The sequence below is a fragment of the Halichoeres trimaculatus genome, unplaced genomic scaffold (genome assembly GCF_033239565.1).
Source record: "Halichoeres trimaculatus isolate MK-OKI-2021-1 unplaced genomic scaffold, fHalTri1.1 fHalTri1_scaffold_20, whole genome shotgun sequence".
Taxonomy (NCBI): Eukaryota; Metazoa; Chordata; class Actinopteri; order Labriformes; family Labridae; genus Halichoeres; species Halichoeres trimaculatus.
The window spans coordinates 25,535,922-25,553,542 of NW_027437198.1; the positions used below are offsets into that span (position 1 = coordinate 25,535,922).

At 39.1% G+C, this 17,621-nt stretch overlaps 1 protein-coding gene across 3 annotated transcripts in view; it reads right to left on the minus strand.

Moving 5' to 3' along the window:
• Positions 1-17,621, minus strand: part of znf385c (zinc finger protein 385C) — a 187,811-nt gene that overhangs the window by 26,505 nt on the left and 143,685 nt on the right. For all 3 annotated transcript variants that reach the window (XM_074696949.1, XM_074696948.1, XM_074696951.1), the window contains 2 exons: positions 16,945-17,087; positions 3,745-3,855 (listed from right to left, as the gene is read on the minus strand). In XM_074696949.1, the coding sequence (XP_074553050.1) occupies positions 3,745-3,855; positions 16,945-17,087 (254 nt within the window). The remainder of the gene's footprint in view (positions 1-3,744; positions 3,856-16,944; positions 17,088-17,621) is intronic.

Here is a 17,621-nt window from a genome sequence, read left to right on the forward strand (position 1 = left end):
AAGGTTCTGGGTAGTGTTGGGCGAACTGGTATCGGTATCAGGCTGATACCAGCCTCAATTCTAGATAACGGTACCAGTGAATACTGCCGATACTCAAGGCAAAAATATCTGATGTTGAGTCAGTCCTCCTCGCCAGTAGTTGGCGCTACAGTGCTGCAGTTTGAAACCACGGCAAATGTGCTTCAGGTCTTGTTCAGACAACAAGAATGAACCAGGGAGAGTTAACAGTTAATCTGTTTTATTTGGCAATTCAGGTTATTTTAAAAATTACTAAAACTCTGATAGTTTTCTGTTTTATTTTGCACTTTAGTTAATATGTCGAAAACAAATCATAAACTCAGAAAGTTTTTTGTATTTTATTTTGGACTTAACAGCAGAGTGACTGTGCCGTCTTCATTCAAAATAAACTTAATGTATCATATTTAAAACAGCACAGTACTGATGCCTAGTACCTGGCGACGGTATCAGTATCCATTGGTAACAATTATAGGCACTTTTTTCTGTTTTTGTGGTAAAAAAATTAATTTGTTTAATAATAAAACCTATTTTTTTTATTTAACATATTTATTTTTCAATATATAACCATATAATACTGTGTTCATGTCCAACATGGAAAATTGCCTCGTCCACTCCCTCACAGTCACAGTCACAAGGATGCATTTAGATACCTTTATAAAAAAAGTCAGTACCTATAAAAACACCTAATTTGGTACCCATCCCTAATCAAAAGTAGCTACTCGTGGTATCAGTGCATATTCAGCCGTACATAAAGTCTTTTTACAATTTAGAAAAGTTATTACAGAGAGAATTGATGAGATATCTGGATCAGATTTGTTCTCTGTACTCAGTCGTTATCAAAGTTTTTAATCACATTGCTTTTGTGTATCTCAGGTTTCCTGATGATCAAAGAGGAACTGTTAAGTGAAGCTTTAAAAAAATGGCTGATCCTCAAGAAAAGGTGCAATGTGTGTCACGGTTTACTGAAACAAAACCAGATACAGAGACTCAGCAAAATTACAGAGCGAAGTATGGAAGAGATCCACGGTCACGTCTGTCAAATCATGAACGGCACAAGAAACTTAAGGAAACAGGGACAGAGCTGGATAAAGGGAGGAGGCAGGAACATCTGAGTGCTCTCCTACAAATCATTTCAAAAACAAAAAACTTTGATACCTACTCCTCATTTTGTAACAATTTCCACATATGTGTGTGTTCATTTGCTTATGTAAAACATTTTTTTAAATGTAAAGAGACTTGTCAAACAGGCTGCTTAATGTGTCTGATGTTTCAGTCCTGAAATAAGCAGCAAACAAGAAACATGAGCAATAATTGTGTAAAATGACTGAGTTCAATAAGTTTTTCTTTCTTCTTTTCTCGGTTACTGTAAACATAAGTTCAATTATCTCTGCGTAATACACAGCGCTTCAATTTAATTAATCTGTCCTTCACAAAGTGTCTGTTTACAGTCATTTAATTTACATATAGTGGTGCTACATACAGTGCTGTTTGGTTATTTATACTTTTATATTTCTATTTTATCAGTTATCTATCTGATCTCTATGTTCAAAGAGGAGAGCTGTGTCTACCTACTCTGTATCACTGTTCAATGACTAAAAGACTCTAATCTTTAATTCAGGGGTCTGCTACCTGCGGCTCTGGAGCCTCATGCGGCTCTCTGACACCTTTGCTGTGGCTCTCTGTAGATTTGAAAGAAAAAAAAAAAAAGACTTTTTATTTATAATTTTATATTTAAAAAACTAATTTTCTCTTTATTTATTTATTTTTTAAACTTTTTGCAATTTTTTTTTAAAATTATTTTTGTGTAAACTTTTTGCAATTTTAGGAATAAAAATCCTATTTTTTTTTTTTTTGCAAATTTTTTTATTTATTTTTTTTTAAATCTCTGCATTTTTCCCCAAATTTTTTAAATCATTTAAAATGGAGCAAGTTTGTGAAAATACAGTTTTGTATAATTTCTTTGCAAATTTATGGAATTTTAAAACAGTTTTAAAATTGAAAATATTTTGCATTTTCAGCCATTTTTTTGTATTTATTTATTTATTTTTTTAAATCACATTCTTACTGAGATATCTTATTATCTATTTATGAACTTTATGATATTACATAATTTTCTAAATTTTTAATATTTGCAAATTTATTGAATTTATTTTACACGAAATCTTTTCGTTCAGCTAATTCTTCACTAGATTTTTAATATGTTTCAAATTTATACACTTTTTGTCTTTATTGTGAAGATAAAGTAGATTTTGTGGCTCCTGAATGACTTTAATCCAGGTGAGCTGAGGAAAAATGGCTCCTATGAAAGTAAAGGCAGACCCCTGCTTTAATCTAATTTTATGATGACTGAAATACCAACATTTCATCACATAACAACATTAGCTTTTTGATCATAACACAGAATGAATCTGACCTTTTCAGCGACACACTTCTAAAATATTCTGACGTCTTCATTTCAGGACATTTTTCATCCTTTAGGCAAACAAAACGTAACTGTTGACAAGAATTGATCAAATCAAACGTGGTGAAAACTGCTCATTTGAACCCCTAACCTGATGTCACAGAAGCACATGAGTCTCTGTTTCAGGGCTGCTGGAAGGTAAAGAGATAAATCGTCGCAGGTCAGCTGACACGGGACTGTCGGCCTGTGTCGAGCTTCGCTTTGGCTCAAAGGTAAATTTGTGCTAAAGTGAGCAGCAGATGAAGCTGGCATATTTCCCCTTTGAGCGTTATGTAAAAGGATAACTGGGTTTAATATCTGAGCAAACTCTGAGGAGGGTGCACGGGAGTGTTAGGAAGTATTCATGCTCTCCCAGAGACCGATAACACTACGCGCAGACCTGACACTCCTCTTTAAGTCGCTGCGCAGGCAGGGAATGGGATTTGCTCTAGTGTGTGAAGAGCACGTCTGAGCCTCCTCTCCCCCCTCGGCTCCTCGTCTCCTGTGCCTCAGCCGGGCTTTGAAGATGGAGTCCAAAAAAGTGTGTGTGAGTGTGTGTGTGTGTGTGTATTCAACAACGCCTTGACAAGAGACGTCTTCAAGCTTTCTGGACTGTTTGTTTATGTGAATATGCATGAAATGTCACAGGATATGTTCTTGTGTGTTTGTGTGTGTAAGTATGACTGGAAATGTGTGTGAGTGTTCCAGTACGACTAGCGTGTGTGTGTTTGAGTGTGTGTGTGTGAGTGTGTGGCAGGGTGGGAGAAATGGAACAAGGAGCTGAGACTGCTGCTTCCTGCTGCGGCTGCTGATTGTTTCTGCTCTTTGCTGATAAACGGCAGCTCTCCCTGCTGTCTAATCCCTCCACCACAACAACACACACACACACACACACACACACACACACACTCACACACACACATTTACAGATCTCACAGAGGGAAACAGAAAAAACTTTCCTGGAGCGATCAAAAAGAGAGAAACTTTTCTTTCAAGGTGCATACGTTTCTAAGAAGAATCCACTCAGTGCTCTTCGTTTTTTGTCCAGGCACACAAAGACTTTATGTCAGCGTAACACACACACACACACACGCTGTACACACAAGCACAATGAGTCAGCAGGGATGATAAGAGTGGAGGTAATTTAGGAACAATCACTTTTTCAAAGAAAGAAACATAACGGCGCAGGGAGATGTTGCTTTGAAGCATGGATGGCTGTAAATAACAACAGGCTGCCGCGACGTCTTTTATCGCCCGACAAAAAAAACCACAACAACACGTCTCACCGTTGAGTTAAAGCGCAGATGGCAAATGTTGCACGAGATGATCTGTTTCTTCTTCAGGGGCTGAGGGACGCCGAACGTGTGGTTGATCACCGCCTTCTGGACAGGGTCCATCTGAGGGAAAGCAAACACAAACAGCAGCTCAGGAGACGATTCTGTGCAGCCGTACGTTCATTTAATCACAATCTCTGCGCATTTATCAACCATGAAAGCTGCTTTCAGTCGCCGTCCCCTGAGAAAAGAGAAGGTGAAAGGATTGTGTATAAAAGATGAAAGTTGTCTCGATGATGTGAGATTCAACGTGCTTTTCCAAAACTGTCTGCTTTCAAACTAAGTCACAACAAAACATACAGTAGGAAAAATAAGTATTGAACACGTCAACTTTTTTCCAAAGCTGCAATTCAAAGAAAATTTCTCCCAGACATTGGTATTAACTCAAATAATCCACACATGGAAAGACATCACAACGTTCAGGTCCATAAATAATGATTATGGTGAATTAAGTACGACAACACAGGAAAAAAGTATTGAACACACCATGGAAACGCTGTATACTTTGGCAAGGAAATGCACCATACCACCTGAAATCTGTCAGTAATTATTACTTGAACTTCCAATTAGTGCAAACCAACATCAGCTGGGCTAGAGCAAATTGATGGTCCTATAAAAAAGGTGTTTTTTCACCAAGCAGTTAAATAGCACACACCTCATGATGGGTAAAGGCAAAGAGCTCTCTGAAGACATTCACAACCTGATTGTTGCTCAGCATCAGAATGGAACTGGTTACAGACTTATATCAAAGCACCTGAATATTCCAGTCAGCACCGTTGGGGCCATTATTCACAAGTGGAAGAAGCACCACCTTACCATCAACAGGCCACGCACAGGAGCTCCTTGAAGATTTCTGACCAGGGAGTCAGAAAGATAGTCAGAAGAGGACTCAACCAGCCAAGGACCACCCTGAAAGTGCTCCAGAAAGACTTGGAGGCAGCAGGTACGATTGTTACAGAGAAAACAATAGGCAATGCACTCCACTGCCATGGCCTCTATGGACGCTCAGCCCGCGAGACTCCATTCCTCAAGAAAAGGCATGTTGAAGCTGGTTTAAAGCTTGCTAAACAGCATCTTGACAAGCCTGTAGAATACTGGGAGAATGTTGTCTGGTCAGATGAGACCAAAACTGAACTTTTGGGCTGTCATACTACAGACCATGTTTGGAGGAGAAATGGCTCTGCACATCAGCTAAAAACACTACACCAACAGTGAAGTTTGGAGGTGAAGCATCATGGCATGGGGTTGTTTCTCATCTCATGGTGTTGGCAAACTTCATATAACTGACGGAGCAATGAATGGAGCCATGTATGGGGAAATTCTTGATCTGAATCTGCTGCCATCCACCAGGATGATGAAGATGAGACGTGGCTGGACCTTCCAGCAGGACAACCATCCAAAGCACACGGCAAAGTTGACTCTCAAATGGTTTCAAAAAAAGAAAATCAATCTGTTAGAACGGCCTAGTCAATCACCTGACTTCAATCCAACTGAACATTTGTGGAAAGAAGTAAAGAAAAGGGTTCACCAGAGGGCACCAAAGAATATTCCAGATTTAAAGACAATCTGTGCAGAGGAATGGGCCAAAATCACACCTGAGCAGTGTGGGCCATTAGTTCAAACATACAAGAAGCTTCTGGAAGCTGTCATTGCAAACAAAGGCTTCTCCACTAAGTATTAGATGAGTCTCAGTTAGCGTGTTCAATACTTTTTTCCTGTGTTATCGTACTTAATTCACCATAATCATTATTTATGGACCTGAAAGTTGTGATTTCTTTTCATGTGTAGATTATTTGAGTTAATACCAATGTCTGGTAGAAATTTTGTTTCAATTGCAGCTTTGGAAATAAATGTGATGAGAAAAAATGTTGAGTTTAATTCTTATTTTCCTCACTGTAAATCTCTCAAGGTCAAGTGCAGGAAGCATAAAAAACTTCAGAGGGCTTAAATTGGACCACGCAGCGAGATTAAAGAATGTTAAGGAGGATGAACCACTTCAGCTATCGTCAGTCTTTATTGTTAAACTGAAATCTATATCAGGTGAAGTACAATAAAGACACAGAGACACATCCTTGAAGAAATAAAAGCTGCTCTAAATAGAAAGAGAAAGAAATGGTGCTTCACGTCCTGACTGGTGATGATCCAAGGTCGTTCTCTGAGATCTCTGCGTTTCGTGTGAGATCCAGAGTTTGTACAAAGAGATGACCTTGTTGGAAACACACGATTTCTTTGTGGCACGAAACAGAACACAACAACACAACCTGACAGAGATGTGAGTTTTTAATCCAAAAATATTTCTGATTTCATGTATGAAACAGTTTTGGAGGCAACACCCCAGCAGAGTCAGACGTTTATGAGAGTGGTGTTTGAGGTTTACATGGTGGATACAGGAAGAGCTCTCCTTCCTGAATCTGGAGAAAATGAAGAACTCGTTGAGAGTCTCGACAGACTTTTCATCAAATTTCTGAATTATATCAGAGCAGATTCAGCTGCCTGCAGCTCTGTGCGACTCACTTCTGTTCTTTTAATTCAGAGACACAAAAACCAGACTCAGTCCTGTCTGAAATCCTGGAAAGTCACATCATCTACTTTTTATTTTTTTACATTAAATTCTGAGCAACTGAAGTTTTTATTATCTTCTGCCACCTTTGAGCACAAAGCTTCTCCTCATCACCCCTTTACACACGACTCAACGCCACGTGCACCTGATATATATTGACCTCTGGCTTTCTGCATTTACTACTCACTGCACTTTACCTCTTGCTATCTTAATAATAATAATAATAATAATAATAATAATAATAATAATAACAATAAAAATAAAATTATTATTATTATTAATAAAAATAATAATAATAATAATAATAATAATAATAATAATTATTATTATTATTATTATTATTATTATTATTATTATTATTATTATTATTATTATTATTATTATTATTATCATCATTGTTATTTCTATTATTATTATTAGCATTTTATTTAAAAGCACCTTTTTGGACACTTAAGGTAACTTTCCAGCTTAAAAAAATACAATAAAAAAGAGACAATCACAATAGAAATAAACCAACTGTCAAACCAACACATATTTTAGTATTACAGCAATTCATATTTTCTGTTTTCCCCACTCTGTGCGGATCATTTATCTCATCTTGTCTTAAGTTGTTTACGTTGTTTACTGGCTGCTCTCTGTGTCTTTAATTGCCCCTTTAGGGATTTATAAAGTATTTTAAATATGAATTCTGCAGGGGCTGTTTGTTTAAACTCACAGTGTCAGAGCAGGCCCAAGGTATACGCAGACTAAGGGCAATTAAAAATATTAATTCATTTTTATTATTTATTTTTGCATGAATGAGTGATGATTTCTACACAATCAATGATAAATTATTGTATGAAAACATAATTTCATGTCAACGGGGTGCTGCCAAAGTAGGCAGAGGGATTCGTACTGTCTCTGAAATGTCAGAACTCCACTGCAACCTGCACATCCTGCTGTGCAATGCACACTGTGCATCCAAAGTGCAGGAAGTAAAAGCAAAACAATGTCGCAAAAAAATTACTTATCCTTCAGGGGCAGAGAACAGAAAGAGGAAAACCCAAAATAAACAAATGTTTGCATGTCTTGGTCAAAGACGCTATGAGGAGGATCTGTTTTAGCTGGGCTGGCTCGCCACCTTCTGACCCATGTCATAAATGACTTTAGGTGAGGTATTTATCTGTACAGTTATGTAGCGCAATAGTTTGAAATGTGTCATCAAGCAAACGTTGTAGTAGCTGACTGTATGTAGTGCTATCGGCTGTCTGGTGCTGTAGGCTAACGTGACAACAAGCTAACACTGTCAGTTTGTATGTAGTTTAGTAGCTGTCTATATTTAGCTCATCTACCAATCAGAGCTAACGTAACCTCACTCTTCATTTTATTGATAGACTCTCAAGTTTGAACAGACCACTGCAGAATAACTGCTGACTGTGGGTTGGAGTCAACATTAGCACAAACAAATTAGCACTTTTAGCCTTTAGCTCATGCTCTATCTCTCTCCTGTTTAGCTTTCTTCTGCTCTTCTGTCCTTTTTCTGTCTGACAGTTAGGCTCCAGTGTCCACCATCACTACAAAATCAATCACAGAAATCGATTTCAGCAAAGAAAAACACAGATCTCTCTCCTCACTGCTACTTCGTGTAGCCATTAATAGCATATTAGCTAGCTGGCTAAAAATGAAAGAAAGTTGTCTTTAAATAGCTGGTTATAGAGCTTAATAATCATGCTAACATGTTTGTATTTGTGTAATACTGTGAATAAAAATAGCCAAATCAAATTTCTTTTGGGGCCCCCTGGAGGCTGAGGCTAGCTCTGCACACTGTCATGTTCTTTAACATTTGTATTGTGGAGAAAATTTGTACAAATTTAGTTGAAAAATAAATTGAGTGTGTTAAATTATAAATACTTTCAGGGACAGATCATAGGAGCATGTTACAGCACGGTTAGCACCAGGATTTCCAGCTCATCATCTGAGTAAACTGTGATTATAAACGTCCTTCCTGCTTCTTTTACTCAGTATTTCTGAGATGATGAAGCGTTACGAGGCAGCACTTGTTCCACTCTCTTCATTATCTCGTGCTGCTGCAGCCATGACTCAGTAAAGTTAAACTGAACTGACGGTTCACTGAACGCACCTGCGTCTGCTTTCCTGAAGTGACCTGAAAGCTCGGCTCTGCTGGCTCTCAGAGAAAGTCTCAGAGATTTCGAACATTTTGTTTTAATGCAAACCCGAGTGTTTTAAACGTAGCTCAGTGAAGTTTCGCTTTCTTTCTACACAGTACAGACACGAGAGCTCTGCTGGTGAGGATTCATTTTTCGCTCTACGTGACTGGTCACTGTTTTTAAGATTATAATTAAGATGTACACCACATTCGCTCTTAATGCGCTGCAGGGTGAAAGTAATCATCAGGGCCGCCCTGTTCTCACAGAGCAGAATATATTAGCCAACAGCTCCCACACCCTATCACCGACACTGACATCGCTTTTCATTTAACATCCAGACCTCAGGATGAGCTGAGATGAGACGAGCAGGATGCTAAAAAATGAAAATATGCATCACATTTTCTGGCTGAAAAACGAGAAGCATGCAGATTCATGTGTGTTTTTTTACATTTAGTATGCAGGAAGTCCTGGGAGCTAAGGAAGCTGCAGGAGCTGTGGTTGTAGAGAAATCATAGAGTTATCGTTGACCAGGCCGTGCACTTGGATAAACACACACACAAAGATAAAACCTTGACTCGTTCTTGCTTTTCCCATCCAAGGAACATCTCAACACTGAGCTCTGTTGTATCTCATTCAGAGTAAGAAATGATTATTCATGCCTGGATTATTGTGACTCTCTTTTTCTGCGTCTCAGTAAACCTCTGTTGATCGGCTCCATCTTGTTCAGAATGTCACTGCTCAGCTTCTAACTAAACCAAACTGTTACTGTGTTTGTTTTAAAGCAGATTTAGGTTTTCTGATCCTTTAATAGTTGATAAAACTTTAGTGCATCAGATTGCAATGGCTCCCAATGGCATCGACCAAAGAGTGGCGCTGTAATGCACCAATGGGCTGTGCCGCCTCAACTTCCCATGAAGCTGTAAGAGCAGCAACATTAACCACGGTTAAATAAAAGACAAAAATCTACAGACTTTACCAAAAATCATTCTCTAGTCTAACTGGTAAAACATGAGGCTGAGTCACAACTTTTTCACCAACAGGCTAAGGATTGCCAAATTAGGCTCATTTTATAAAGACAGGGCATCTAACAATAACAAACCGAGCGTAAAGTGACAAAATTTAATAATATTTCTCTTTAAACTGATTTAAACAAAAAAAAAAAAGAAAAAAATAAAGAAAAATTCAAAAAAAAAATTTTTTTGAAAATTCAATTTTTTAAAATTTTTGCTGCTTTTTTTAAAAAAAAAAAAAAAAAAATCTCAAGTTTTTGCCAATTTTTTACATGTGAAAAAAACCCCGAAGACATCACATATACGTTCCATACATTCAACAAAACTTCTTGTTTAGATAGTTATTCACTAGATTTTAACTAGGAATAGAGTTGTATTTACTTTCTTGTCTTTATTGTGAAGATAAAGTAGATTTTGTGGCTCCTGAATGTCTTTTATCCAGGTGAGCTGAGGAAAAATGGCTCCTTTGAAAGTAAAGGTTGCAGACCCCTGTTCCAGACAAATAACCGTTATTTATTTCATCCTTTGAGATTAAAAGTGAAGGCAACAACAACAACAACAACAACAACATAAAACAAACAAAAAACACCCACCACACCCAGTAACGCAAACCTTCTCCCACCACCTTCCCCTGCCTACACCTCAGATCATGTAGACTTCATATATCTCCTTATACCGCTGCTAGGGATGGGTACTGGATTAGGTTCATTTAAGCTGCGTTTTCACCAAGCAGTCCGGTTCGGTTCAGTATGGTTTTGTACAGTTTGGTTCAGTTAAGCCTGATCCTGTTTGTGTTTCCACAGCAAACTGTGCCCTCTTGTGGTAGGTGGCGTGTAAGCCGGATGCCGAAAGCTGCAGCTGTTAAATAGTAGTGTGACGCCGTAGCAGCTCGACACAGTTTACCCCGCTAATAAATCCAACGAAGAAGAAAAACGCGACACAGTAAACAAAGAGCAACGATGGAAGACATGCAGCATTTCGTCCTCTCTGTGATTGGCTAAGTGAAATCAAGCTTCGTTTCAGAGAAGTCTGTGAGCCACCAGGAGAAATACAGCCGCTGTCGGGGTAAGTGACGATTCTTTCGACCAATCAACGGTCCGCAGTGTTGTAGCTCCACCTTTTGAGAGTGGATCGGTTCAGTCTGGCACCCATACGAAAGGGTCCCAAAAAGTGGGACGGCTTGTCCTGCTTATTTGGGGATCTGTCCCGGGATAAGTCAGTGGAAACACCACAAAATGTGCGCTGTACCGAGACGAAGTGAACCGGTCTGCTTAGGGGAACGCAGCTTTATGGGTACCAACTTAATTCTGTCTGTGGTACTGAGTACTAATTCACGTGACACCAAACGGTACCATGTTTAGGTACCTGAACACATCCTTGTGACTGAGGCAGTGGAAGAAAAGTTGATTTTCCATACTGGACATGAACGCAACATTACAAGGTTATTACGGCTGCACGATACTGGGGGAAAATGACGTTGCAATATTTTAGTTTCTTGCAAAATATTCTGATATTTTCCAGAGTTTCCTGTTTCACTCTGTTCATCTGATTTCCCACTGAAATGATGAAAACAGATCCTCAAATTATTGCCTCTGTCTGTCTCTGCCTCTGTGAACGTTAATATTTTGCCAGAGATGTGAATCAATTAAATAATCTTGTGATATGAATATTGTGCTGGCACTTATTGCCATGACGATAGTAAAAAGATATATTGTGCAGCCCTAAAGGTTAGTTGAATTGCAAAACATTGAGATTTTATTATTAAACAAATTAATATCTTCTACCACACTCAAGTACCGAAAGTTGGTACCGTTGAGTACCGATACCAATTACCAGGAACCAGGTATTTGTGCCATATGGTTTTAAATATAAAAGGTTCCCATCCCTGATCACTGCGTTGAATCGAGGCCTGTTTTCTCCTGTTTTCACCTTTTTAGGATAAGTTTGCTTCGTCTAAACCAACTCCATCTCCGTGTTTTCACCCTCGCTGCAGCTCCTATTTTCATGGAGTTAGACTTTGTTGTAATTTCAGGAAACGTGGTTGTCTAATACGTTATGAGTCACTGCTGCCCACAGGGAAGTGTTTTAGCTGGTTGTCTTGGGCTGACTAATTTAGTTTTAACTGTCTGCAAAAAGACTGCAGAGAGGCCCTGAACGGCGCACGATACACAACAGAGAGAGCGCTCAGGATCACCATGTGTGTTTGAGAGATTTTAACGCAGGATCCTGTCACTATCACCTCGTGAAGGAGAGTCTGGATCAGTTAAACTCCTGACGAGAAACAAACTTCTGGCCCAGCTGGAGCAGTGTGCAGATGAAAGTAAAGACGGCTCATTGCTCGTCTGAACATCAGAGATCTGTGAACCACACACAGAGTCAGGACTGTTTACCACACACGCCTGAAGGCCAGGTGTGACAGACTACAAACACACCCCGCTCTGAAAACCTCCACACTGGAGGTACTTCTCTCCCTGGGGTCTATCTTTGTCTTTTCTCTGCTTTATTTTCCTCCTTCTACCCGACTCAAAGCCACCTCTGGGACCCGCTGACTTCTCCCTTCGCCGGCTCAGGCTGGACCATGAAACCAAGCTCTCCCACTCCTGTCCACCTCTGCAGGGCAGGCTGCACACAGCTATTTGTTTTAAGAGCTGAAGAATGTGCCCATTGTCTGTCTGCAGTCATCCTGAACCGGCTGTTATAAATGCATCTTTTGTCCCAAACCCTCTGTACTCCCCCACCGCGCTGGTGCAGACAGGAGTTATCCTGCGTCAGGCGGCTGTGGCGGCGATGGGGTTTCAGGTGGGGAGAGGATAGAGACATGCAGAGGTATGAGGAGGGGGAGGGGGGGGCACCAGGGGGACTGGAGGATATTTAGTTTTGGAGACAGGTGCATTCATCTTCCCCCCTCCTGCACACGCCTGGGACAACATGTGCCTTATCAGGGCTGAGAGGACCTGGGGCTCCCGTTGAATGGACTGTGTGATTAATGCCACAGCTGCACTGTCAGAGTGTGTGTTATGGAGGCTAATCATTTCCTCCCGGGACTGAAGCGACGCTGATTTGATGTTATTTCCATGCCTGTCATAATTTCTCCATCCTGGTTGTGGTGGATTAGGGTTCTCAGGGCGAGAAGAGGCTGACTAAACATCTCTAAAACTCTGAATTTAATGTTATATGCATCAGATTTTTATATCAGTGTATTATCTGAAACAACTTATACAAATCTTATCAAGTGTTTTTGTCTTATTTTCAGTAGAAAATGTCTTTTAAGACTTATTATGAGTCACATTCACCTGATTAGTCCAGAAAAATGTCTCATTTTAAGTTATTTAAAGACAAAAAATAGGTCTGACTTGATGGTAACAAGTAAAAAAATCTGCCAATGGAACAAGAGAAAAGTTTCTTGTAGTAAAACAGTGTAAGAGTTTCAAGATAACTTGTCTTGTTTCATCAGTAGATTGGTTTTACTTCAGCCCCTAGTGGACACTTGAGGAGCTGCAGTTTATCATTAAGGCTGATTGTTGATAAAAACGAATGCACAAAGTGAAGAGGAGGTTTTTTTCACAAGTCTAATTTTGAGTTTAGTCCCCGGTTGAGTTGAGAAAAAAATATTTTTTGATTCTTTTCTAGTACACTGAATTTTATTTTATGTGTTACAGCTATTCAGACCTCTTTTTTGTCTTTAAAAAACTCGAAATAAGACATTTTTCTGGACTGATTAGTTGAATATGGCTCATATCGAGCATAATTAGACATTTTCTCTTAAAATCAGACAAAAGCACTTGATAAGATTTCAGTTTTTTGCAGAGTAAATATCTTTTTTGAAAATGTGTGCAACCCTAGACTCTGACTGAGGCCTTGTTTACTTAACGTTTCATCCAAAAACGCTAAAATGCAGTGAAAAAAAAATCTGTTTACATGAAAACGCTGAGGGACTGAAAACGCTGTAGTAAGCATGCCAGCCCTGTAGGTGGTGCTGTAGCTGTCTTGTCCAGAAGCAGCTTTTGGTAGCTCTCCACTGAAGTAGAGTTGAGCTGATCATCTGGTGTATTGGTGAATGCTAAGAGCAGAAGTGGAGAAACAGATGCTCATTTTGTTAAAGACAGTCAGCAGATTCACTGAAAACGCTGCCTTACTGTTTACACGGCAACGATTTCAGAAAAATTCTACTCTGGAGGCCGTTTTCAAAAGTTTGTGGCTAAAATGCCCTTTTCATGTAAACACGAGGCTGAAACGCAGCAAAACTTTTGTGTTCCACCCTAAAACCATTGTTGTGTAAACAGCCTTTGTATCCTGTGCAGGTCCATTGTGGCTCTCTCATATAATCTATATCATTAGAATCACTGTTGTAGGCTCACACTGGGTCCGCGTGGTGCAGGAGCCGGTTGTAGTAGCCGTACGGCACAACAGAAACAATCCACAAGGAGTCTATTTTTCCCAGACGCCTTAGAGGGTCTTCATCAAGCTGAGTGAAATATGATGAGCCTAACAGGAAGTGAAATGCCTGCCAAAATCTGTTGTTTTTCAAAATAAAATCAGTGTACAAACAATTGTCATTTGACTCTTTTGACGCACACCTGTGGGAGTGGGAAATGTAAATATTACATCACATTCAGTGACACGGGGTCGCAAAAGTTAGCAGCACTGCTCCTCTCCACACGTTTGGATAACAACAGTGGCAAATATGTTTATTGTTTACATGTACTTCCTGTATATGGGGCTTGTTCTCTCGCGAAGTCCAGACAATAATGTAAACTCATGTGAGCTTCTACTCTCATCTGGAGCTGATGTGAGTGGCAGCTTGCAGAAAATCCCCACTGAATCTAGACTGCAACTGTGAAGTTAAAGCTTCTGCATTCAGCCCCTAGTGGACACTTGAGGAACTGCAGTTTAGCATTAAGGCTGCTTGTTGATAAAAACAAATGCACAGAGTGTAGAGGAGGTTTTATATAAAAAAAGCAGAGTCTAATTCTAAGTTTAGTCCCTAATTGAGTTGAGAAAATAATTATTTTTTTAATGTGTTTTTAGTACACTGAAATTTTTTTATGTTACAAGCAATTCAGACCTCATTTTTCTCTTTAAACAACCTGAAAAATTACATTTTCTCGACTAAGCCAGTTGAATGTGGCTCACATCAAGTATAACAAGATAATTTTACTTAAAATAAGACAAAAAACACTTGATAAGATTTCAGTTTTTTGCAGTGAGAGCGATGAGCCACAGACGCTGTTTGTTTCCTGCAGAAACACGAGCAAAACGCTGACCAGGGCCTGCCCTGCTGCCTCCACCTCTAATATAAATACATGAGGGTGTGAGGGATGACTGTTTCCATCCTGCCTCTGCAGCTCAGCCACTCAATCCTCCGTGGAAGACACCGCAACCCGAACCCACAGCAGTGGGTGGCAGAACGAATGAATAAACTGCACTTTTCACACGGCGGGATGAAGACCCCCCACTCATACATATCGCACAGGAAAGTCTCATCCACCCCCTCACACATGTCCCAGAGTGTATGAACAGTCAGCCAGATGTCTGTGTGGCCCAACACTTTCCCTGCTCCCAACTTTTATGCACCAGGTTTGAAAAGGTGTAAAGTGCAGAGAACAGAAGAGGAAAGGGTTTTAAAGTGAACACACACACACACGCTCACAGAGAGTAAAAGTAGGATCAAAGAAATCTGAAGTGCAGCACTTTCTCTCCCACACACACACATGTCAAAAGATGTAGAGCTTCTACGTAAAGGATCAAAAATACAAGCTTTTAATTCCTCCGTGGCGAGGTAAGCATCCAGAGAGCGGGTTGATAACTTGGCAGTTTGATGCTGACGTTTCAGACAAATTAATGAGGGTGTCATCTGCAAAGATGCTGAGTCTGAGGTGACATCAGCTGCGCCGAGAGGTGAAGCACCCCCTGAATTAAGATTAGAAGCCTAAACCTGGGGTAGGAGTTAGAGAGGAGAGTAATAGACTGTCAGCGGGTAGTGAGGAGGTGAACAGAGAGGAGGACTTCCTGCTTTAAGAAGGAGCAAAATCCCAACCCGTAAAATCAGGGTAGTTTCCTTTCAAGAGGAGAAACCAATCATCCCTTTGCTGAAGAGTTAGCCTGAATATTTTAAGAGGAAACTCCTTTGCAGTGGCTCCTTGTAGCTTTGAAAATTAAATACTATATTGTTAAATGTTTGAATAATATATTGGTTCAATTTCATTTCTTGACATTTTTGCAAATTTTTAGAATTCAATTTTGCAAACTATTCAAGTTATATATATACTTTTTGTTTTTTCCCCTTTTTTAAATTTCAGATTTTTTTTTAATATTTGCCTAAATTTTGGATTTCAAATTTCTTAAGTTTTTGCATATTTTCAAGTTCAATTTCAAGCAAAATTATTAAATATTTTTTTTTCAATTTTTGCCAATTTCTTAAATTTTAAATTTTTACATTATGTTTAAATTTTATTTCTTGACATTTTTGCAAATTTTTAAAATTCAATTTTTGCAAACTCATCAAGTTTTATTTTTTAAACTTTCGCACATTTTTTAAATTTCAGATTTTTTTTTAAATTTTTTGCATATATACTTTAGATTTCAAATTTCTTAAGTTTTTGCATATTTTTAGTTTAATGTCTAGCAAAATTATTAAATTTATTTATTTTTGAATTTTTGCCAATTTCTTAAATTTCAGGTTTTATTTTTAATTTTTACATATTGCTTAAATTTTTATGTCTTGACATTTTTGCTAATTTTTAAAGTTCAATTTTTGCAAACACATCAAGTTTAATTTTTAAAAATCTTTGCAATTTCTTTTTTAAATTTTAGAATTTTAATATTTGCATGTATCTTAAACTTCGAGTTTTTGATCTTTTTGCATATCTTTCAGTTCAGTTCACGAGCAAAATTATTACATTTGAATTCTTTTTTGAAATTTTTGACAATTTATTGAGTTTCAGATTTTACTTTTAGTTTTTGCATATTTTTGAAATTTTATCTTGACAGTTTTGCATTTTTTTCTTTATTCAATTTTTTTTTTTGCAAATTTGTTAAGTCAGTATTTTTTTTATTTTTTGCAACCTTATTAAATTAGAAGAAAATGGAATTCTTTCAAATTCATCCTGTTTAGACAATTATTTATTTTATTTGAACTTTGTTTAGAATTTCATCCTCTTTATTGTCATTTTTTTGTGAAGATAAAGTAGATTTTGTGGCTCTGGATCAACCTTAATCCAGGTGAGCTGAGGAAAAATGGTTCCTGTGAAAGTAAAGGTTGCAGACCTCTGCTCATGGGGTTTCTTACAGAAAACATAGCTTCCAGCTGAAAAATGAATCACCTCTTCACGTGTTATTCCTGACGGATCCAACAATGTTCACACTAATAATAACAGAACATCCCCAGCACTGCCACAGACAGCTGCTGTGGTGTGAAATTGCTCGCTGCACTCACCGTGTTGAAGTTGGGGAAGAGGCTGAGCGGAGAGGAGCCATTGAGTCTGAAGGGCAGGAGGTGTTTGAGGTCGAGCTGAGGCTGCAGAGGCCGTCCCGGGACGGGGAGGGAGGCCAGGAGCGGGCTGCCCTGGGCTGACGTACCTGGAAACCACAAGAAGAGGAAAGTATGAGAGGAGAGACAACAGGAAGTGTTCACATGAGGCAGCTGGAGGAGGTAAACTCAGAGGTCACGGCTCAGAAGAGGCTGAGCTGATTTACTTGATACCTGAGGTGCTGTTACACCTTTGCCTGTGACCAAACACACACATGTGTGTGTAGCATGGAGCTGGTTCCAGGGACATGGTGTCTTTCTGTTTTAAGGAGCACAATAGGAGGTGCAGATATGTGTGTTTGGGGGAGGGGAGGTCGTCCAGGAGACTTAATGCTCTCATTACCCCGTGTGCCTCCACTGATCCCTGCAGCACATGCACCTGCCCTCATGTACATGCACACACACACACACACACTCACAGAAACACATCATTTAATTACTGATTTATTGGCGGGGAGACGGTGCCACTGCGAGGGGAAGATGGAAGATATCGGATTTCAAATGGACCAGGGATGAAGAGATTTCTAATTTTCCGCCTGGCTGCATTTCAGTGGACCGGTGCGCTCACCGGTGCGTGGGCACTT